This window comes from Meriones unguiculatus, chromosome 4 (genome assembly GCF_030254825.1).
Source record: "Meriones unguiculatus strain TT.TT164.6M chromosome 4, Bangor_MerUng_6.1, whole genome shotgun sequence".
NCBI lineage: Eukaryota > Metazoa > Chordata > Mammalia > Rodentia > Muridae > Meriones > Meriones unguiculatus.
In genome coordinates this window covers 93,035,839-93,058,713 of record NC_083352.1, presented here as the reverse complement: position 1 = coordinate 93,058,713, position 22,875 = coordinate 93,035,839, and the positions used below count along the sequence as shown (strand labels likewise).

The 22,875-nt window shown below is 49.5% G+C and overlaps 2 protein-coding genes across 6 annotated transcripts in view; one reads left to right on the top strand and one right to left on the bottom strand.

The window, feature by feature from the left end:
* Rnft2 (ring finger protein, transmembrane 2) overlaps positions 1 to 14,933 on the bottom strand; it is a 57,044-nt gene extending 42,111 nt beyond the window's left edge. Inside the window, exons 1-7 of one of the 3 annotated variants that reach the window (XM_021642658.2) lie at positions 14,676 to 14,779; positions 13,643 to 13,731; positions 13,213 to 13,378; positions 12,670 to 12,728; positions 7,327 to 7,796; positions 4,252 to 4,328; positions 467 to 567 (exon numbers count right to left, since the gene is read on the bottom strand). In XM_021642658.2, coding sequence (XP_021498333.1) covers positions 467 to 567; positions 4,252 to 4,328; positions 7,327 to 7,796; positions 12,670 to 12,716 — 695 coding nt within the window. In that variant the 5' untranslated portion in view covers positions 12,717 to 12,728; positions 13,213 to 13,378; positions 13,643 to 13,731; positions 14,676 to 14,779. The other 2 variants (XM_021642649.2, XM_060382524.1) reach the window with 2 other exon arrangements.
* A 110-nt stretch (positions 14,934 to 15,043) lies between these two features.
* Positions 15,044 to 22,875, top strand: part of Spring1 (SREBF pathway regulator in golgi 1) — a 32,120-nt gene continuing 24,288 nt past the window's right edge. For 2 of the 3 annotated variants that reach the window (XM_060382526.1, XM_060382525.1), the window contains exon 1: positions 15,044 to 15,272. In XM_060382526.1, the coding sequence (XP_060238509.1) occupies positions 15,162 to 15,272 (111 nt within the window). In that variant the 5' untranslated portion in view covers positions 15,044 to 15,161. The remainder of the gene's footprint in view (positions 15,273 to 22,875) is intronic. The other variant, XM_021642637.2, reaches the window with a different exon arrangement.

The following is a 22,875-nucleotide window of genomic DNA, read 5'->3' as shown; positions in this document are numbered from 1 at the left end:
CTTTGGCTCCCATGAAGGATTTGTCCCGGGGTGTCCCAATGATGTCTGAATGCAAAGGCTGTTGCCTACGATTTGCAAATGACCTCTTTGTAAATCACCTCACACACTCTCACCAGCCAGTCTGTAGAGGACTCTTAATACCAAAAGCTATGTAAGTGCCATGTAAATAGTTGTCTTGCAGTGTGCTTCGGGAGGTAGCAGCCAGGATAGTCTGTATGGTTCAGTCCAGACTTAACTGTTTCCTGAGTACTTTATATCTGTGGTTACAGATCCACCAGTGTGGAACCCACAACTACCGAAGGCTGTCGGTTCAATAAAATTATTACTTAAATTAATTCCATGTGGTCCTCTGTGTGTGTGTGTGACAACAGGTAGAATTTGAGCTTAATCAGGGCCTGAGGCTGGTATCCTTGTTCACTTATGGCATTCAGCTGTGCACCCCAAGCCCCAAGATGCCCCATCTCACCTGCTGTAGAGCTGCTGGGAGCTGAAGGTGTAAAGGACATAGAGAGTGTTCCCTGCCAGGAAGGCCAGAATCCACAAGATGACCAAAACCGACCTCTTCTCCTGCAGATAAAGTAAAGATGGGGCTGCTGTGAAGCCAAAGGTGTAGTGGAACATTCTAGAATGTTCTGCAGTGACTGGAAACTTCACTGACTGGAAGGTTTTTGAAGGGAGCAGAGCTGAGCATGAGGGGAAGGGCTTTACACCCTTAGCCTGCATTTGATGGACACCCATTGGTTCCATCCCATCTGGGAATAGCCCAACAACTCTGGACAAGCTACTTAAATGGTTGTAGCCAGTCTTTGCTACTTTGTGGGTTTTTTTTTCACCCTTTATCCCCCCCACCCCATTTCTCTAACACTAGAGAGGAAAGAAGGAGAGAGGAGGAAGAGAGAAAGAGAGAGATCCCTGAATTTAATGTCTTTCTTCTTGTTTGTTTGCTTGTAACTGGTCTTTGCTACTTTGTGGGTTCTTCTTTTTTCCACTCTTTATCCCCCCAGTCTTACCACCTAAGAGAAAGAAGGATAGAGGGAGGAGAGAGAGAGATCTGTGAATCTAATTTCTTTCTTCTTGTTTCTTTTTTGAGAACAATTACTAACCGCAACAAATGCCCATGAACGAACAATAACCACCAACCCCACCTATCAGGGCTCTAGCATTTGTACACCCTCTGAAAAATTCCCAGAATTCCAAACATCACACAATTGCAGAAACTATCTGCAGCTGTCAAAACCATGCCTTTGCTAGAGCATGAGGCAAATCATAGCCAGCTGTTATGAGCAGCCCCATACCCTCACACTTGGGATTGAAACAAAAACATATCCTTATAATATTTCTGTGCTTTTTAAAGAACCAAAAATGCAAAATTTTCACTACATATGGGTCCACAGCAGCATCTATGCCATCTACCCACCAGGGTCTTGAGAACTAGTGAGTACATATTTAAAGTGCCTAGCACCAGTGTCCATTTAAGAACTGGGCATAAGCTGGGTACAGTGGCACATGCCTGTAATTCCAGCATTCAGGGTGGCAGAGGCAGGCAGATCTCTGTGAGTTGAAGGTCAGCCTAGTTTACAAAGTGAATACACAGAGAAACCATGTCACAAAACAAAAAGAAACTGGGCACAAACTGGGCATGGTGGCACTCAAAGGAGGATCAGAAGTCCAAGGTAATCTCTGTGACATATCAAGTCTGAGGCCACCATGCTATGTGAGACTTTGTCTCAGAACAAGTAAAACAGGGCCAGTGTGATGGCTTTGCAGGTAGAGGGACTTGCTGTTGGGCCTTGGGATTGAAGTTCCATCCCCAGGACCAAAACAGTTGTCCTCTGACCTCCATAGATGTACTGTGACATGTGCCCCCACCCCAATACATAAGTAACTTAATAATAAATAAAGTAAAAATTAAAATGAATGAAATAATAGACAATAGAGCAGTTAAGCACCTTGCTCAGAGGCATCATTGTCTTCACTTGGAGATGAAGGTGTGTCTAAAAGCTAGGTGTGAAGGCGGGGCAATGGTGGCGCACATCTTTGATCCCAGCACTCGTGAGGCAGAAGCAGGCGGAGCTCTCAGGGTTTGAGGCCAGCCTGGTCTACAGAGTGATACCTGACTCTCTCTGATTCTCTCTGTCTCTCTCTCTCTCACACACACACAAAGACTCCTTTGTGGTTGCCCAGCAGCCTCTGGGCCTGATAGCAATCCTAGAACACGTCCAGAGTCTGCAGAGAAGGGCATGGTCCTGCCCCAGTGCCTGGCAGGCATGCCCAGACCCCTGTGCCATTGACCCTTCAATGCTGGTGGGGGAATCCCCTGGCCCCAAGCTCCCAGAATAGACTCATGAGACTCATGCAATACTTTTTACAAACACCTACACCATATAGATTCTTCTCTGACTATCTCATAACTTGAAACAACCCATTATACTAATCTACATTTTGCCACGTGGGTGTTTTGTTTTGTTTTGTTTTACCTATGTTCAGGTATGATGCATCTGTCCTGAATCTCCTGTGCCTGGCTCTCTCCCAGAATTCTCTTTGCCTATCAAATGCCTCACCTCCTATTTCCTGCCTAAGCTATAAACCATCAGATTTATTATTGACAGTTGCTACAGCCATACTATACACAAGATGTTCCTTCTACACCCAAAGCCGGTCTCTTCCCGGCCCAAGTGGCTGCTCTGCTATAAAGGAAGTCATAGCCTTTGACTGAGCCACCTCCCAGCTCCTGGAAGTGCTTCCTCGGTCATTAACCTTGACTCCTGGAATAATGGGGGAGTTGTGACGGATGTGTCTGGCTCCTTCTCTGGATATGTACATTGCAGCTGAGCGCAGGATTTGGGGTCAAGTCTGAGACAATATGTGTGGACCGTACAGCCTTCAGGGGGAAAACACCATGTTCAACCCCTTCCCTGCTTTATCTCATGTAATCACCTTGATGAGTCTGAACTGGTAGAGTGGCTTCTTAAGACGAGGTGATGTTGTGCTTGTTTTTAAACTCTTTTTATTTGGGGTTCCTTAAAGCCTCTCCCTTCCAACCCCCCAACCATAGGTAGGAGAGAGGTTAGCGGGAAGAGGGGCCCCAGACCACCTTGCTTCTCCCAGCTGTTTAGGATTGACGATGGGTTCTTCTGGGCTATAGCAATCTCCTTTGACAGTAAATGCAGCAGTCTCCTCCATCTATCTCCTTCAAGCCGCTGGGCCAGGAAGTGTCTCTTCCGTGTATCTCCAAACTGCCACACTCTCAGTCTCTGATCTTTTCAAAACGCCACATGCCACACCGTCTCTTTCTGGGCTCTCCTATTTATATTCCTCAGAGCCCTAGACCACGCCCCTCTCCCCCTAGACCACGCCCCTCTCCGTGCTGCATAAGGCAGGCCATTACCAGCTGGCAAAGACCATGCTCCACAGGAGGCAGTTACCAACTGTGAGCAAACTAAAGCCCAAACTAAAATCCCACACTTGGGATTGAAACAAAAACATATTTATATAACATAACTAAGTTTTTAATGAAGCCAAAACTTCCATTACAGGATGATGTTTTGATGAACCCACTGCAAGTTGAAAATAATCAATGATAATATTTTGAACACAGCCAGCCTGCTGAACAGCCCTGCTTACTAGCCCAACACAGTGTAGCATGTTGGCTGTCATCCCTCTAGGCTAACTGGGAGCAGGCCTGGAACTCCTGACCTTCAGATCTCCGTAGCTCACCCTCCTGAGTCCTGGAACTAAAGGTGCAGCTGCTGAACCCAGATCTAGTCTGTATCAGATGAATGTGTGATTTTACTACTGTCATAAAGGTAAGATAGTGTCACTCAAGGTCTCATAAGTCATGGAGCAAACGGAACCCCCTTTCCAGAGAAAACCTATGACTAACAGCCCCAAGGCACTTATTGTGGGTCTGAAGGTGAATGGAGCTATCAACAGCTTCAAGGCACCTTCTGTGGGCCTGAAAGTGAATAGAGCTATTGACAGCCCCAAGGTACCTACTGTGAGCCTGAAGGTGAGTGGAAAATTTTTTAATTGTGTGTATGTGTGAGAAAGATGTGTGTATTCGTAACTGCAGGTGTGCATATGTCATAGTGTGTGTGTGTGTGTGTGTGTGTGTGTGTGTCAGCCAGAGGACAATGCTGGCTGTGGGCCCTCGCCTTCCAACTTGTTTGCTGCTCTGATGTTGGCCTAGACAGACCTGTGTCAGACCTCAGGTCTTCAGAGAAGAATCAATCACAGCCACAGGGGACTCACCTTCAGTGACACCTGCTCTCGGAGGGTGGAGTTTGCATAGGCGAAGGTGCTGGCCATCCCGATGCACACAGCAATGCCTGTGGGAAGAGCAGGGTGACACAGGGGACATGCTGGCTTCCACCCACTAGGACCTCTCCAGCCCAGCCTGGGACCCTGAGCAATGCTGGAAAATAACATTCACCATGCTCCTGGAGTTGGCAAGCTACAAACTGAGGGGAGAAAAGTCAGCCTCCAGGGGTTGGCTACTAGGTACATCAGCAAGAATGCCGGCCCACTCTTTTCTGGGGAGAGGATTTAGGGGAGTCGGAGAGAGAGAGAGAGTGCTGTGGGGTGTGGCCAGATCAGAGTTCAAATTCCAGCTTTGTTACTTCCACTGTGTAAGTGCAGACAAGTTGCTGTCCTCTCTGAGCTCCGGTACCCTTCTATGTGATGGGCAGACAGCTAATAGTACCTATCTCACAGTGGGACAGGGCACACAGGCTGTAACATCCAACAGTGATGCCCTGTCTGCTCTAAAATGAACCTGGAGTTACTTGTAATACAGACATAGGGGACTACAAGGAATCAAAACAATGCTAAGGGAAAAGATAAAACTCTCTGCTGTCAGGAAGAGGACTGGGCAGAAAGGAGAACGAGACTGAACTGGATTCCACAACTCCCTTAATCACCACTGTCCAGCACGCTACAGCCTGGGCCTGCTTCCATGGAATGACTTTCCAAATCCCGCTGTCACTGCAGACAGGACTGGGGCGCGGCTGGCGTTGGACTGTTGCGCTCTCTTCTAGATGGACTGCACTGAAATGTTTCTCTTCATTAGAAGCACGTAAGAGTGGTAACCCTTCCCTTTGTTTAAACAACAGAGCTGGGAAGCTGGCTCAGCAGGTAAAGGGGCTTGCAGCCAAGCCTGACAACTGGAGTTCAAGCCCCAGGACCCACACTGCAGAAGGACAGAAAGGACTCTCTGGCCTCCACACGGGTGCCATTGTACATGTGTGTGCACACATGCACACACACTAAATAAACAAATGTAAATTAAAAACAACCACTGAAACAGCACACTGAAGCTGGGCGTAGTGGAGCACACCGGTCACACCTGTCTGTGATCTTGGCACAGGGGAGGCTGAGGCAGGAGGACACCAAATTTCATGTCTGCTGAGCTTCAAAGGAAGACTTTGTCTCAAACAAACTGAATGTAAAAACCAAACCAAACCAAAACGAAAAATAATAATGACTGCACACAAAAATAACCTAGCTCCAAGGGGCAGGCATGGTGGCATATAATTCTAGAACTGGGGGGTAGAGGCAGGAGGACTGCTGCAAGTTCAAGGTGAGCCTCAGCTACAAACTCATACAGTTACACCGACAGCCAAGGCTACAAAATGAGGCCCTGTCTCACAAAATAAATAAAACAAAAAAACCCTCAGGCACAAGTTTGGCAGAATTCAGGGTGAGACTTGAGGACATGTTGGCTTCCACATCTAGGAACAGAAGGGAAGGGTAGTGACACGGGGGCTCCAGCAAGGAGGAGGGGGGTTAAAGTTGGCTGGAGCTCCTCAGAGAGGGAAAACTGCAAAACAAAAGACAGTCTCATCTTGAGATTTTTTTTTCATTGTTGTTATTATTATTATTGTATGTGCATCTCTGAGCATGAGATCACATGCGCCACAGTATGTGTGTGTAGGCAGACAACCTTCAGCACTTCTCTTCTTCCCCAGAACCATGGGTGCTTGGCATCGAATTCGGCAAGTCAGGCTTGCAAGGCAAGCACCTTTTCCCACTGAGTCACCTTGCTGGCAGGCAGACCGCCAACACTGCTGGGACCATCATGAAATTGTGAGTGTGTGCTAGGTACTTGGCTAAGTACTACATGACAGGTACCCCGTCATGCTGAGTACCTGCCATGGGCCAAGCTCTGTCAGATGTGTGTGTATGTGTGTGATAGAACTTATGTGGTGCGAGTGGGTTTCCTCCTCAGGTCTGAAGGACTGAGCTCAGGTCACTGGGTTTGGTCCCAGGTACCTTCACCTGCTGAGCTATCTCTCCAGTTCCAGTTATTTGAATGTGTGGCGGCAAAGAACACAGAGATAACCACACACTTGCAGAGCACTTCCTCTGTAGGTGCTACATGCATGACTTCAAGTACATCGTCATCATGAGTCCATGAAGTACATCACCCGTCAGCATTTGTCGGGAGTACCCTGGGATCCCCGCAGACACCCAAATCCATGGCTGCTTCACTTTGAACACAAAATGGCACGACATTTGCACAGAACCTACACACATCCTTCTTTGTAGGTTAAATCAGCTCTGAATGCACACCGTGACAGGAATGTACTGTGAATGGAATAACGGTCAGGGCAAGTTCAATTGACACTCCCTTCTTCCCAAAGGTTGTGTATTCACATGTACATGAACGTGCATCCATGCGCGGGGAACCAAACATCGACATCAGGTGTCTTCCTCCATCACACTCCACCTGACTTTGTGAGCCCAGGTCTCTCACTGAGCCTGGCCAGGGGACTTCGGGGATCCTCTGCCTCCCCAATGCTGGGATGGCAGGTGTGTGCCCAGCTATTTATATGGGAACCAGTGACTGAACACAAGTCCCCATGCATGAAGGCACTGTACCGCCAGCCACTCCAAGCCCTTCCTTGACGGTCCCATGTGTAGTTGGCTGAATCTACAGGTGCAGAACTGGGGACACTGGGGGACAGCTGTCTAGATTTAACCCCCATTTGAAAGACTCTTGGAACTGAGGCAGGGAGCTAAATAACACAGCCAGTGTCACACAGCTAGGAAAGGCCAGAGCTGTGCTTCAGACCCCTGAAGCCTGACGCTCTGCTCTTCCGACCAAAAGACGTTTCTATCTCAAACCCAATGGGCGGAAGAGAAAACCGAGAATCAGAGAGGCCACGTCACTTGTACAAGATATACAATTGGGCTGGAATTCGAACCCAAGTCTGACTCAGAACACTGTGTACTCAGGCATGGTGCACCATAACCCCGCTACTATCTGATCCCGGTTGCGGGCATGCGCAGCCCTTCCCTAGCACTGCAGGGCCCACCCGGACTCACCTAGCTTGTGTTGGAAGCAGAGTTTGGCTAGCAGGATGAGGATAAAGGGTAGTCCTTTCTGAAGCCAGCAGATGATGGCCTTTAGCTCGGACAGTGCAGGTGCCGGAGTTCCTGGCTGCTCGTCCACCCCTTCCTCTGAGTGCCCACGGTGGTCCCCACCCACATGCTGCAGTAGGGAGCCCCCGCGGTGGGCGCCATGGTGGAAGTGGTGGTGGGCCTGGCGGTGGTGGTACGTGGTTCCTTCGGTGCTGCGGCTTCCGGCCTCATCCCTGGTGGCTGGCATTGGGATGAACACGTCCCCACCACCTGCTGTGGAGCCCAGCACCAGGCCTGCTGGGAAGGGGTTGGCAGGCAGGCTACCTGCCAGGCCTGAGAAGAGTGCGGGAGGGGAGGCCGTCTCTGCCTTCAGGCTCTCAAACACACCACCCTCATCGACACTGGCCTCAGGGCTGAGCGCCTGGCTGCGGCTTCTGCAGGACAAGATGGCAGACAAAGCTCACATCAAACCTGGCCCTAAGCTCACACTACAGATCAACCCCTGTGCTAGGAGGGTTGCAGACTTAGCTCCACTACGGTATCCAGAGGGTGCAAGGAGAGGGGCGGTTCTGGATAATTAGAACTGGATGAGGTCATCATGTGTAAGCCCAGGATTGTATCCTGGGAGCTTTATGGAAAGAGGGAATGAACCAGGAAAAACCCATAACCAGATGTATCACAAACATCTGGAACTGTAAGTGAAACAAACATTTTTTTATAACTTTATCCAGCCTGTAGTGGTCTGTTTTTGCAACAGAAAAATAGTTTAACAGGTATGAGACAGAAAACCAGCAACCTCATGGGATTGTGAGCATAATTACCAACAATGGAACTGACCCAGCTGTGTCACCCCTCAAAATTCTGGGTGTAGTCCTGAGCCCTGGAACCTCAGAAGGTGACCCTTCTTTAAATAGTGGGCCCCAACCCAGCATGTCATGTGTCCCTGTGGGAGAGCTTGGGTCAGACACGCAGCAGGTCAAGAAGAGAGACTCCAGAAAGCAGACCTGGCACCTTGCCTCCAGCACCACGAGAAGCAAGCCTCTGTGGGTGAAGCCACCAGTGGCACCAGCTCCGACAGGCTGGTGATCCCTGCACTGGGAGGCTGAGGCAGGAGTAGCCTAACTTCAAGACCAGCCTGGGCAACTTAGTGAGATCCTGCCATGAGAGATAGAAAGAAAAGAGTGGGGAATGTTGCCCAGTGGTAAGTCCTGTGTGTTACTTTGATTCAAAATCCTCCTACCAACCTCTTAGGTATTCACGATATCCCCATTTCACAGATAAACCAACAGGGGCACACAGACAGAGGCACTCGGTCACAGGTGAATGGCTGGTGAGGGATAAGAACCCAGGATTTGGTTCCAGGTGAACTAACTCTACAGCCTACATCTATCTATCTATCTATCTATCTATCTATCTATCCATCCATCCATTCTTGGGGCAGGGTCTCATTTATCCTAACTTGGCCTCAAACTTGCTATGTAGCTGAGGCTGGCCTTGAATTCCCAATTCTACCTCTATCTCCCAGGTCCTGGGATTTTAGGTGTGTGCCACAAGGTTTTTGCAGTGCTGGAGATTGAACCCGGGGCTTTCTGAGTGCAAGGCAAGCACTCTACCCACTGAGCCACATCCTGGCACTGGACTCACTTGCTTTCTTATGCCCTCTACTCCCCATAAAAGCTGCTTTTGGACTTGACCTTGTGCCATCCAGTCTCTACTTATTTCTCTACATATATATGTATCACATACACATGCACACACACACATTTGATTATTTCACTATCACACTAAAAGCTCTCTAAGAGCTCCCAGTCTATATTTCTGGAAGACTTTGCTCAGTTCTAGAAACAGGTATTTTCTAGAAGAGCATTCCCATTTTTCAGCTGGAAACTGAGGTTCCAGATGAGCACCCTAAACTCCAGTCTCACAGTGGACTTCTCACTTCCTAGCCTCCTGCTTCAGGCTCCCACGGGCACGAGGCTGTCCCCTAGCCCTGCCTCACCCTGTCCAGGTTACCTGAATTTCTCCATCAGATGTCAGCTGACACATCCCCTCCTCGATGGGAAGACAGTGGCCACTTCTCACTAATCAGTGTCTGCCTGTAAGGACTGACCTCAGTGGACAGTGCATTGCCCACCTTTCCCTAGTGACCCAAGGCCCTCAATCCTAGCTGTGTGCTGTCATCACCATGGGGAACTCAGGAAAACTATGGGTGGTCTAGACCCATCAAAGGCCAAGTGCATCAAGATCTTTGGGGGTGGACCCTGTACCTGAACTTCTCAAATCCCCTGGGGTTCCATCGTGCAGCTTGTTCCTGGACTGCTTGTTCCTTTCTGTACCTCTCCAGTAAGCACAAAGCATCTCTCACAGAGCATGCTCAACCAATGCTGTTTGAAGGAATGAGGGATTTAGTCTGGCTCTAAGATGGCCAGCAACTAACAGAGTACATCTTAGGAGCCAGCTAAATGGATTAGTGGGTAGAAGTGCTTGCTGCAAAGCCTGTGTTCAAACCCTGGGACGTCCCTATCAGTGGACTTGGAAAGGGGCACGGTGGAGATGAGGGAGGGAGGGAGGGACTGGGAGGGAATGAGGGATCGGGACATGGCTGGGATACAGAGTTAATAAAATGTAACTGATAAAAAAAAAAAACCCTGGGACCTATACGGTGTAAGGAGACTGCCCAAAACACATGGATAAATGGAATTGTTTAAAGCGTTCGCTCGAGCCTGGTAGTCACAAAACTCATTTGACTGTGGAATTGCTTTTACTGTAGAAAACCTATTAATGTTGTATAGGACTCTGAGACATGGGGCAAGGGACCAGTTTGGTCTGGAGAAATATCAGGGTTGTTTCCTTCACAAACTGGACCTTCATGGTACATTTTCCTATACCTGGCAGTTTGAAGATGGCTGCCTCATCACTCTCCCCACTAGGCCCCCTCCCTGGTGGCTCCAAAGCCTGGGAATTGTTCTCCTCCCTTGGGCCCTGGATAAAAATACTGATGATATTAGTGGCAACAACAACAGACACCATGGCTATGTATCTCGAAGGAATTGAGCTCTCTCTGCATTTCAAGATCTTGGCTCAGAAAGCATATGTCCTGCCAGGTGCCCAGGCCTGTGTGGATGACCCTATCATCCTAGGGGACTCTGGAAAGCCTCCCCCAGCCCCTGAGCTCACTTGAGTTTCTGAGGCTCTGGGGAACTTCGATAAATCTAGGGAAAGCTCAACCCACCAAGGACTTTTCCTAAGTTGGCTTCCCTCCCCTCAGCCCCTCTCCTGTATCCAGCAGGGAGTGTAGCCTAAATGGGAAAGAATATACTTTAGGGAATTGAAGGCTACACTTCAAACTTAACCACTGAAGGGCAACAGCTCAAACAGCTCAGGGTAATGGATCCACTTGGATCTGAGAAGGCAAAATACGGCATCTAAAAGGGCCAATGAGGTGGAGTCACAGCCATCAGCATCAGCAGGCAGCCCTGACAACCTGAGGAGTTTGACACCTGGGACTCACATGGCAGAAAGAGAGAACTGACTCCCACAAGCTGACCTACACACATACCATCACACGGGCACCCCTCCCCAACAAATAATGTGATTAAAAATTGAAGCGCAAATTTTGATGGGAACAAATGGACCGAAGGTCAAATCTCGGCCCTGCCACTGCCTGGCTGTGTGACTCTGCTAATGGTCTTGCTCTCTCCGATCGTCATTCTCTCATCTTCAGGCTCCTCTAATGGAGGCATGGAGTACATCCTCAAAGCATGGTAGACAGTATTTTTTGTGTTTGTTTGTTTGTTTTGTTCTGCCACAAAAGCTGTCCTCCACTCAGCAGACTCCATCAGGCAAGCTAATGGTAAGACAGATGCTATGTCCTTATGCTCATGAAGACACATTCCTTCATCCATCAGCATGTCTGACATCACCTGTATGATTTTTCTAAGGCTGAAGAAACTGAGACCTTTGGCACCGCGACCAAAGGAACCATAGCTGGCACATCTGTCTGCAATCCATGACTATGACAAAATGCTTGAGACTGTATACTGGTGTAAAACACCATCTCTGGGAATGACATGGCTGCTACCTTCCTCAAACCTGAACAGCTGCTCACAATCCTCACAAGATTAGGACTGACAGAGGGAGAAGGGGTTGAGGGGGATCTTATGACCCCCAACAGTTGCACATGGTCTCAGGAGGAGCTAGAGTATACAGGTGCTGGAAGGTTCCCTGAAGGGAGGATCCTAACATAAGTCTCACTCCTGATGGGCTGGGCTTCTTGGTGACACAGCTGCCTGTGATTCACTTGTGTTCCTGAAAATGACCCCAGTAAGCTCATTGGTTCACACAGCAGACAGCCATCTAGGAACCAGGCGGCAGCTCTCAGCATAGATCTGTCAGCTCTCTGACCTTAGACTTCCAAGACTCCATACTAGTGAAAAGAGAGGTTAGCTGGACCCTGTGGGGTGTGCTGTAGCAGCTAGTGGAGGCAAGGCATCTCCAGAAAGGAAAACCTGGCAGGAATGGTCACTGACCTGAGTTACGTGGACCCATATGGCTCCATATCACAGGGTTTGAGACCTGTCCTTGCAGCTGCCCTGTGTCAGTAGCCAGTGCGAGGCCGTCGCTCTCCACTGTGGTAGGTCTGAGGCAGGTGTACCCCAACCTTAATAAAGGCAGGGATCGTGAGGCGTGCATGTGGAGGAGACCGGTTTAAGTAGAGCACAGATGTCCACTGCATATTTTGAGGGAGGGTCTCTCATGGAACCCAGAGCAAGCAGATTTCACTAGTCCAGCCAGATAAGTTGCCCCAGATTCCGTCTCTACCTCCCAGGTGCTGGTATCACAGGTGACTGCACAGCCTGCCCAGTTTTGGCGTGGGTTCTGGGAATCTAAAGTTTGTTCCTCAGGCTTACCTGGCAAGCACTTTTATCCACTGAGACTTCTACCTGGGCCTCTCTGCCTTGTTTGAGAAGTAAATCACTCCCACCCTCACTGCCGTACATGCCTGATGGTGAGGGCAAATATGGCCACTGAGCCAGCTCTGCCATTTGCTCTCTCAGCCTCCAAATATTTGAGCTACATACGCCTTTTTTATTCATAATGCCAGCTGCCTTGGGCATGTTCTTATAGGCATGCAAAGCCGCCAAACACACCACAAAGCAATTATCCATTGGGCCTGTTTTATAGCTCCAACAACTAACATTGAGAAGCTGCTATTGTTCCTTTCATTTCACCATGTGGAGCCTGAGGTCCCATATAGGAAGAAATTGTGGGGGGGGGGGCTGGGGGGTGGCGGGGGGACACTCTTACCTTTCAGGTGGAATACTGTCCGTGTTGCTACTGTGGCGTCTCTGCATTTTCCTTAGCACCTGAAAGCCGACACATGTATGAGCCACAGCTCCTGACACACCCCTTTCCTGTTGCCATGGTAACCGTAAGTATCACTCCTACATTATGCGACTAATGCTCTTTGACAATTTCCAAACCACATTTCTACCATTTCTGCCACACAGTCCTCAGCTGGGTATTACATCCCACAGGAGAGAGTTAGCACCCCTATCTCCCAGTGAGGAAACTGACAGCCACAGGTGGAGGTGGTTTCTTTGCAAAAGGAGAAGACAACAAATGGGGCCACAGCGAAGTACAAGATGGGGTACTTGTACTTCTTGTACAGGGGGCAGATAACGTTATCTGCCCTTATCTTGCTGTGTGACCTCAGACGAGTCAGTAACCTCTTTGTGGCTTTCCGCTCCTCATCTGTCCCCTGGGAGGGAATGGAGGGGTCACACCCAGAGGCTCCTCCCATCTCACACATTTCCTAAGTGAAGGTGTGAATTCACAGAGACGCGGCACCTGGTGCACAGCAAGGAGCCACCTGGACTTCAGAACTCCATGTTGGTGAACTGCGCCGTGGACATTCAGGGTTCCTGACGGGATGTGGTCGCTGGGTCCCAGAGGGCTCAGGCCTTCCCCTCCTCTTCTTCAGAGGGAGGCACAGGGCAGGAGGCTCATCTGAGACCTTGAGTGGCACAAAGCACTTGGGTGAACAGGCCACGGGGTGACATGTGTCACATAATAAGTTAGTGTGCATATGCGCTCGCATACACGCATACACATACATACATACATACACATACACACACACACACACACACACACACACTGGCAGAAAGAACAAGACCATGCATCCTAACCCGGGAACACAGAAAACCATTTTAGAACTTCCACTGGCTTCCCAGTAAAACCCGAATAAAGACTGGAGTCGTTGGACATGTGTCCTCACCTGTTTACAGTGTCAGTCCTGTGAGTTACCTCCAGACACTCTAAAGTTACAGACCCTACAGCCAGGCCTTGGTACTTGCTGTTCCTTCCCTGAAGAAGGGTTTAAGACTGAGGGTTACAAAGTTACCTCCTTTAATGCAAATGGTACCTCCTTCCAGACACCTCCTACGATGGAGTACTTGTGTAAAGATCAAATCAGCTGTGCTTTCCCAGATCCCTGAACCTTGTTCCACTGCCCACACAGAGAAAAGACCAAGAAAGAAGGGATAAGGCCTGAGACGGCTCAGCGTGCACACTGCTCCTGCAGAGGACGGAAGTCCAGTTTGCAGCCCCCACACTGACAACTTAGAACTACCTCTACCTCCAGCTCCAGGTGATCAGACTCCCTCTACGGCCTCAGAGGGCACCTGCACTCACACGCACAAACCCACACTCACGCATAATTTAAAAATAAAACCTTTAAAAAATTAAAGGATATGCTTTCGTGAACAGGCTCTGCTTCCTGGAGTATTTTCCCTACAGAGATCCATCTTAGTCCAGGCCAACACAACTGGCCAAAGGAAGGGCTTCTTAATTCTGCACAGCTTTCTTGGGACCACCAACCTAGGAAACCACCAGCTAAGGCTCCTATCTTTTCTGGAAGGTTAAATTGGCTGGGAAGACTCCTTAGCATCATCTTCATATTACAGGCAAGCATTCTATCACCAAGCTACAACTTTAACCCCGCCATTTTCATAAATAAAGACATGTCATCATGTAACGCATCCCAGAAATTTGCGATCTGGCTTAACCTCCCCCTGGCCTCACTACTACTCATCCTCAGAAAAAAAATAATACACAGTATCCGTAAGTTTCCATTCACAAGCTTGACACAACATCCTAAATTAAGTGCCCGAGATTCTGTTGCAAGCACGCGGTACAACTATTCTAAGATCGAATCCAGGAGCGTATCTTGCACGCAGGATGTAATGGAATGAATGAATGAATGAACCGTTTCTGTTCCCCACACCCTGGCCCTCCCAATGAGGCCACACCGATCCTACAGGTCCCCAGGCCGGTCCAGGGCTGCACCACGCCAACTGGGGAAACGCTTCTCTGGCCTGGCTTGCAGGGCCAAAGGGTAGCGGCGGGCGAGCCTCGCCTTCGTTTACCTGCCAAACACTTCAGCAATCACGGCCTCTGCTAACACAGCCCAGCCAATCACTGGAGAGGCCCGGACGGCACGTGACTTCCGGCCGGCTGAGCAGAGGGTGAAGGTAGGCGCTTAGACCCAGGCACAGCGAGGCCTGCCTCTGGCCCGCAACGGCCCGCCTCTACCTCCAAATTCAGCCAATAGAAGGCCATGACTCCGGAGGGACCAATGGCGAGATGGCATGGAGGGGCCTGGCGGTGGCGTCACCGGGCGGGGCGGGGCATGTGGCGGATCACGTGGCCCGAGTCGCTGCGGGTTAGCAAGGAGGTATTGAGAGCGAACTGGGGGTCATGCTGCGGGGTCGTCTCTGCGCCTGCGCCTTGCCGGGATGCTGAACCTTGCGGCGCTGCTGTGGCGCCGGCTCCTGCGCAAGCGCTGGGTGCTCGCCCTGGTTTTCGGGCTGTCTCTGGTCTACTTCCTCAGCAGCACCTTCAAACAGGTAGGCGTCTGCGCTCTGGACCTCCGTCCCTCTGATCTTTCTTCCTCCTCCATCCCCCTCCCCATCTTCTATTCTCCTCTAATCCTCCTTCCTATCCTCCATCTCGTCTTCCTCCCAAACTCGTCCTCCTCCAGCTCTCCTCCCTCTGATTCTCTGCCTTCCTATCTCCCATCCTAAGTCCTCCTCTGTCCTCCTCCAGCCCACTTCCCACTCACCTTCCGTCCTTCTCCCGCCCTCCTTCCGTGACTTCAGTCCTCACACTTCCTTCCACCCTCAGTCCTCAGTCCTCTATCGTCCTCCTCTGTTCCTCTGATGCTCCTCCTTGCAGTCCTCCACCTTCTAGTCCTCTTTTTGATATGCAGCCATTCAATCCTCCCTCTAAGCCTTGCTTTCAGTCCTTGGATCACTACTCCTCCCTCTGATCTTTTGATCCTCCCTCAGCCCTCCTTTCTCCAATCCAATAATCTCTGGTCCTCAACCTCAGTCCTCCCTTTGATTGTCTGGTCCTCCAGTCTTCTGATCCTCCTGTCTTCTGCCTCATCTCTCCTAGCCTCCTGTGCATTGAAGTCCGCATGGATGCCAAAAGGGGGGTCCATCCCACTCCAGGTCATTGTACCTTCCCTTCCCCTATGTCCGGCTGGTGCACACTCCTCTGGCACCTTCCCTTCTGCACTGTCCCAGGCCTCTTGATGGACATGGGCAGGAGGTAGAGATGGCTAGGCCAGGAAGTGACCAAGGGCTCTGTGCTGTGTCCACTTGGGTGACCCAGCAGGCTCCTGGAGGTGCCCCCTTTTGTGCACAACTTGGTTGGGTGGGTTTTAGTTGTTTGTTTGTTTGCTTGCTTTTTAATTTCTCAACCTCTCCTTTCATTTTTTTGTGCTGGGTGACAAATCCTGTTTTAATAGACACAGTACCCAAAGTTTGCCTGGAAACCAACCTTGTCAGAGTTACATTCTGTGGTTCAACTGCTTCCTCTTCCTTTCACGGCTACAATCTCCTTTGACCCGTTTTAACCTTTATTTTGTGTTTCATTCTCTGTTTTTATGTATCACAATCTTTTGATTGTGTTGCTCTTTTTCACTGTGTTACAGTCCATCTTTGTATCCTGCTGTAGTCTCTCTTTTCTGCCTTCTTACAACAGGTATGTAGTGTTCTCATTGCAATTTTGTTTCCACTTCCTAATGGCTAGTGGTGCAGAGCCTAAGGGCTACTTCGTGGAAGACATGTCTACTCGGATCTTTTTGCAGCTTCTTTGGAAGGACTGAGTGAGACAGCTGTCCTGATGGAGTTCTCAGAGGTCAGGTTCATGCATTAAATACAGATGAGAATAAAAGTAAATGTTGACATGAGAGTAAACGTCACCGAAGCTTTAGGGTAGCAGGAGACCCATGAGAGGGGAAAGAAGAAAAGGCATAGGCCAAACATTGCAGGGATGTGTGTGGTCATGTGAGCAGTTGGTCTTAGTGACTTGTGTCTGTAGAGCCCATTTCCACACCCCATGCTGTTTCCTTTGTCTAGTAGACCTTTGAATGTGCTGGAACCGACCCCAGGCTTTGTCTCTACACCTGCCCAGGTATGGACAGTCCCCTTGTTCCTCTGTATGCCATTAACATCTCAGGATGTTTGTTACTCTGACCTAGATCTGTCCCAAAAGTCTCAGACTCTTCTGTTTGTCTGCTTCATTGTTTGTCTTTTTTTTTTTTTTTTTTTTTATAATGGAGGGTTTCACTATCTTGTCCAGATTTGACTTTGTAATCCTCCTGTCTCAGTTTCCCAGATTCTGGTAAGTGGCTCCATTGCACACGCCTGGAACAGAACTCTTCTGCCAGTTTTGTACTGTCACAGTAAATGACAAAACTGTTCCCACGGTTATGCTATTCTTTTCTTTCTTTCACTCCTGTCCCCAAAACATTGGCTCTAGCTCTGTGATGTCCTGTCTTGTTCATGTGCCTGAATGATCTCTGCTGCCCCCTCAGGGCCAAGACACTCCTGTCTATTTCCTGGACTGGTGCATGTCTGCTTCCTATTCTCTATTCTCTGTGCAGTGACTGGGCTGATAATCTAGATAAGGTTTCCACCACAGACCTTCCCAAATGTGTAATTCTCTGCTCAAGTGAAGAGTGCTCATTTGAGGTTCTCTGCATGATTGAATTGCTTTTGGTTATTTTGGGTCTAACTGACCATAGTTAGTGACTCAGGCCATGCCGGGTGACCCAGTGTCAGGCAGTCTTCTGCCCACCATCTGGCCACTTGCCTCTGTGGTCATGTGCTATCTGTCTGGCTTTCACCTGTGAAATACAGGTCTCAGAAGTTGTTGGTAGAATGTCCTGTCTGGTTGTGAAATGGTACCCCTAAAAGAATGGAAGGCATGCTTCTGCATATCCCAGCCAGCCTGTGCGTCAGCCTCTGCTCTTGCCCTAGGGTGCAGAGAACAGCCTCTACCTTTGTTTCAATTCTGGTTCTTAGAGCACTCTCCTGTAAGGCTCTTGGAGCACTCCTGTGAGATTCTTTGAGCACTCTCCTGTGTGGCTCTTGGAGTACTCTCCTGTGTGGCTCTTGGAGCACTCTCCTGTTGGCTCTTGGACCATTCCTGTGAGTCTCTTGGAGCACTCTTGGAGTACTGTCTTGCAGGCTGTCAGGATTGCTTTGCCTAAGACTCATTTGTAGCTGCCACCTCTTCCATTCTCTGGTTTCAGCTCGTTTTCTTTGTGTTGCTTGGCCTCGTATTTGTGAAGGGGAGCCACAGGCTGGGTGTTGCTCATCTGTCTCATTTTAGGTCCTGTGGCTGTATTACTTCTCTGCTGAGAAAACCGGTCTCCGTGCTTGACTGGTGGCATCCAGAAAGGATCTGAAGACTTGCATCCTTCCCTGAACTCTCCTTCGGGCCTCTCACTCATTCTGGCCCTCCCTCCCACAATTTGAGCTCTGGTCTTGGTGCATATGTAGTTCCCACACTGTAGCACAGTCTCTGCTCACAGTGGGACACTGGTTGCACAGACAAGAAGTTTGTCTTGTGCTAAGCTCCTGGGGCTTAGTTTTTCAGAGCAACCAAGCCAGTCAGTTTCTAAGAGTGTGGTCTGCACACTCCGGAGTCTGTGAGGTCTGAGTTTGTTTTAAAATAACACTTCATGTTGGCTGTATTCCTCTGCGGTGACACTTGCCTCAACAGTAACCAACCGTGGTGGAAAGTACTAAAAGAACCTGAATTGGAACACAGGTAGTGGCTTTCAGCACACTAGGGCACGGGCCAGAACATTTGCCCTAAAGCATTTTCTCTCCTGTTGCACAGGCAGGTACAGAAGGTGGCTCACTGAGAAGGAAGCAGGAAAATGACTGATGTTAAGCTCCTCTCTGCTCTGTACTGAGGTGGGAGCTAGGCAGCCCATGCTGCCTTCTGCGCACTGAACTCTGGCTGACAGTCAAGTTACAAGCTAAACTAGCCACCACACCCTCCTTCTCACCTACAAGAATGAGTGGTGAATGGTTTGTTCATCAGACTTTTGCTTGAATGGAGAGAGCCCACTTCCTCACAGAGCTAGCTTACATTCTCCATTGATGGATAAAGCACAAGCTTTCAAGTGAAGATCAGACTTTTGGAGACAGTGTTTCCTCCCCTGAACTTGTCAACTTCCATTAGCTGTGACGTGAGTGAATGTGGGTTCTGGGGTATAATGTGACAGAAGTGTGTCACCATTTGGCAGAACTGCAAAGGTCTGTTCACAGAGCAGGCCATTACTCTGACAGCGCTTGGGTAGTGGGTAGGCTGTGTTCAGAGTCCATGTGTGCCCACTGATGCACTGCTCACCTTGCAAAGCAGGGGCTCACCTGATTGTGCAGCCCAACAGCTTTAGCAAGGTCACAGTAAGGTGGCTGTTACCACAGTCACAACTATGGCACTTTTGTTCACTTTCCCTCTCTCTGCCCTAAACAATCTCCAGTCTACTTCCTGTTTTTAAAAAAAAATATTGCCTTTTAATTTATTTTGTGTGACTGTGTGTTTGTATAGTGTTGTGGGGAAGGCTGGAGAGAGGACAGCTTTTGGGAGTCAGTCCTTCCTTCCCATCACGTGGGTCCCCAGGGTGTGAACTCAGGTTGTCAGGCTAGGTGGCAAGCACCTTCACTCGCTAAGCCAAGTGCTTTGCCCCGAGACATCTCCTCTGCCCCCATCCTGAGCATTCCATATTACACGGAATCTTGTAACATGGGATCTTTTATAACTGCTGTGACCTGCATCTTCAAGGCCCAGTGTTTCCCTGTAAGCAGCTGTCACATCAGTGCACTCATCACTGATAGACACTGGGGTTCCATCTTTTGGCAAAGAACACCCCCTTAGGAGTTTTTGTGGGGGCATGTTTTCATAACTCCCTGGCACAGACCTAGGAATGAACTGCTGGGCCAGCTGAGCGTTCTGCCTGACTTTTTCAGTATCCTCGTGGCTGCTTTGCAATGGTCACACCGCGACGTACTTGTAAGAAGGGCATTTGTCAAGTTTTGGTGTAGAACTTAGTGTCAGGTATGGTACAGCGTCACTTGTGGTTGTATGTAGAATGGTCTCAGGACCTCACCCCTTCCTTCTGCACATATGCTCATGAGAGCTGGTTTCCCACCCTGGCTTCAGTCCTCGTAGTGGCCAGCAGCAGGGAACACAGAGGTGACCTGAGACGATGCTGAGCCATCTCTCTGACCCATCGCACATGCATGCCTGAGTGTTGAGGTCTTACTATGTAGCCTTGACTGGCCTGGGATTCACTAGATAGACCAAGCTGGCCTCAAACTCACAGAGTACCTACCTAGCTCTGTCTCCAAGTGTTGAGATCAGACGCATGCCCCACTGTACCCAGATTATGAATATATATATATTTTTTTTAGAAAACATCTTTTACCAAACAAAAACAGACCAGCAAAAAACGGTTGCTAATATGTCATGAGTTCATCATTACCATTTATTAATGAATAAATACTTGATTTGAAATAAATATTTTCAGGACTTCTGTTTTAGTTTTCCACCAGTAGACACAAACTCTCACACAGGCCCTCTTCCATGCTCTATCTTTGTGGGTCAGTCCTGTCCTGAGCATGGTTTCCGGCTTGGCTGACTGGCACCTTGCAGCTGGGTGCCCAGCTTGTCTCCCCTGGCCTGGCATCCACCTCTCATCTGTGAAGTGGAGTGGTGAGAGGGACACACATGGGTGGGCTAGGAGAAGAGGTATTCATCATACATGGAGTGGAGGCCTCGGGACACAGAAGTCCCCTGGGCTCTGCATCTTCCTCGCTTCGGGTCCCTGAGACTTCTCAAGCTTATGTGGCAACCTTTGCCCAGGCAGATGCCAACCCAGTTGCCTTGGATCCTTGAATGCCTCTTTTCTTTGGTTTTATCCTAATTAATGCTTTAGGGGATAATTTAAATTGTTAGAGATGGGAGTGCAGGAGAGGATGCCATCAGGGGAATGGGTTAGGGATAGTGAGTGGCGCCAGGTGACCCGGGCACAGCACTGTGCCCAGGGGTAGAGGCAGAGCGGGCACTGAAGTCTACTCCCTGGACGCCTGCTAGCTGCTGCAGGAGTGAGAGGGAGGGTAGGCCAGTGAGCTCTGTTGGAAAGTAGTTACCTATGTAGATTGTCTTAGGTTGTCTGCACTGCCTTTGTATTGCTGTGATTACACATCGTGCGTGGCCTTGACGACTTAGAGCTTGTTTGGTTGAGGCTTTACAATTTCAGAGAGTTAGAGTGCATGGAAGCAGGCAGGCAGGCATAGTGCTGAAGCGCTAGCTAAGAACTTACATCTTGATCCATAAGGCAGAGAGAGCTAACTTGGGCTTTTGAAACCTCAGAACCCCATCCCTAGTGAGGCTCTTCCTCCAACAAGGCCACGCCTCTTAATCATTCTCAAACAGTTCCACCAACTGGGGCCCAAGTACATGTAGCCAAATACATGTCCTTTGGGGGCCATTCTTACTCAAACTACCACATAGGCTTTATATAAAGTGTGGTGGGTACAGAGAGCTGCACCCCCCCAAACTGGTGACTGACAAAGACTTATACCCTTGTATGGGCACGGGAGGGGTCACCCTCAGAAGGGCCACTATGACAGATGGGTGCTTTCTTCCTCTCCTTCTATCTGAATGTTTTTGCTTCTCTTACTTGAGGCATACTGTTTCCTCAACATACACGTGTTTCCCCATCTTTAAAAACCCTCTTGGGGCTGGAGAGATGCCTCTGTGGCTAAGAGTGCTTGCTGCTTTTACAGAGGACCTTGGTTCTGTTCCCAGCCAGCACCTGCTAACTCCAGGTCAATGGGATCAACACCTTCTGCACCCCTCCCCACCCACATACACACAAATAATAATAAATCTCTCTCTCTCTCTGTTTTTTAAGTTCTTTGTGATTCTTTGCAACTATAATTCTCCATTGTCAGGCTGCAGCTCTCAAACTTCAGCTGTTTGGCATGCCGTCTGGCTGGATCCCCTCCTTTGTTGACACTTCTGTGCAGGCTGCAGTCAACTTTGTCTTGTATTCTCGTGCTGTGGCACTTGCACTGACGTGTGTCTCATTTGAGTGTTATAATTACCCATGAAGCCTACACAGCATGCTTTCTCATTGGCCTTTTTGAAGATCTGAGAAGAAGCCATGTGTGTTAATCTGTGCAGGCTCCGCAGCTGCTTACGCTTCTCAAGAATATTCTCTGTGCTTCTGCCCACTTCTGGCCCTGTTTTCCTCCGCAGGATCTGTGTGGGCACCTAACAGCTCTAGGGGCCGGTGGCCCTGATTCACGTGCATACAGCAGCCCCCTGGAGCACCCAGCTAAAGGGTCTGTGGCACTTTGTAAAAATCCCTTTGAATGGATTTTTTTTTTAAATCGTTGTTTGAGACAGGGTTTCTCTGTGTAGATAGACCAGCCTGTCTCTAAACTCACAGAGATTCCCCTGCCTCTGCCACCTGAGTGCTGGATTACAGGTGTGCGCCGCCACGCCCAGCTGTGACTGGATCTCAAAAGAAGGAAAGACACATATTGGTGAAAAGCCTGAAGGTGAGGCAGCCCAGTTAGGGCAGAGGGAACTCTCTGGGGAGGACCGGTACCCACTGGGGGGAAGGTGATCTGACCCTCTGTGCACCCTGCCACCCTCCTTCAAAGTTGGGCACGGCCGCACTTTACCCCCACCACACAGTCCTCTTGGCAGAGGATTTGAATATTCGTGTTTGACAAGTTCAGCTGCTGGAGACCCACTCTGCTGTTCACTGGGGTGGAGCCTATGGTGGAGATCTTTCTGGGATGCATTGCTCCAGGTGTCAGCTAGGGGTCTGCACCTCAGGGAGCCCCTGCCTCCCAGGGTTCCTGCACTCAGCCCCTCTCTGTAACTTAGGACTTAGCTACTGAGTCCTGTCCTCTGCCTGCTACCCATACTTTCTTCCCCACCCCAACCCAACCCCCCCGAGACAGGGTTTCTTTGTGTAGCCTTGGCTGTCCTGGACTTGTTTGATAGACCAGGCCAGCCTAGAACGCACAGAGATCTGCCTGCCTCTGCCTTCCTGAGTGCTGGGACTAAAGAAAAGATGTGTGCCATCACGGCCAACTGCCATATCTTTTAAAAGAAACAAAAAGGAGA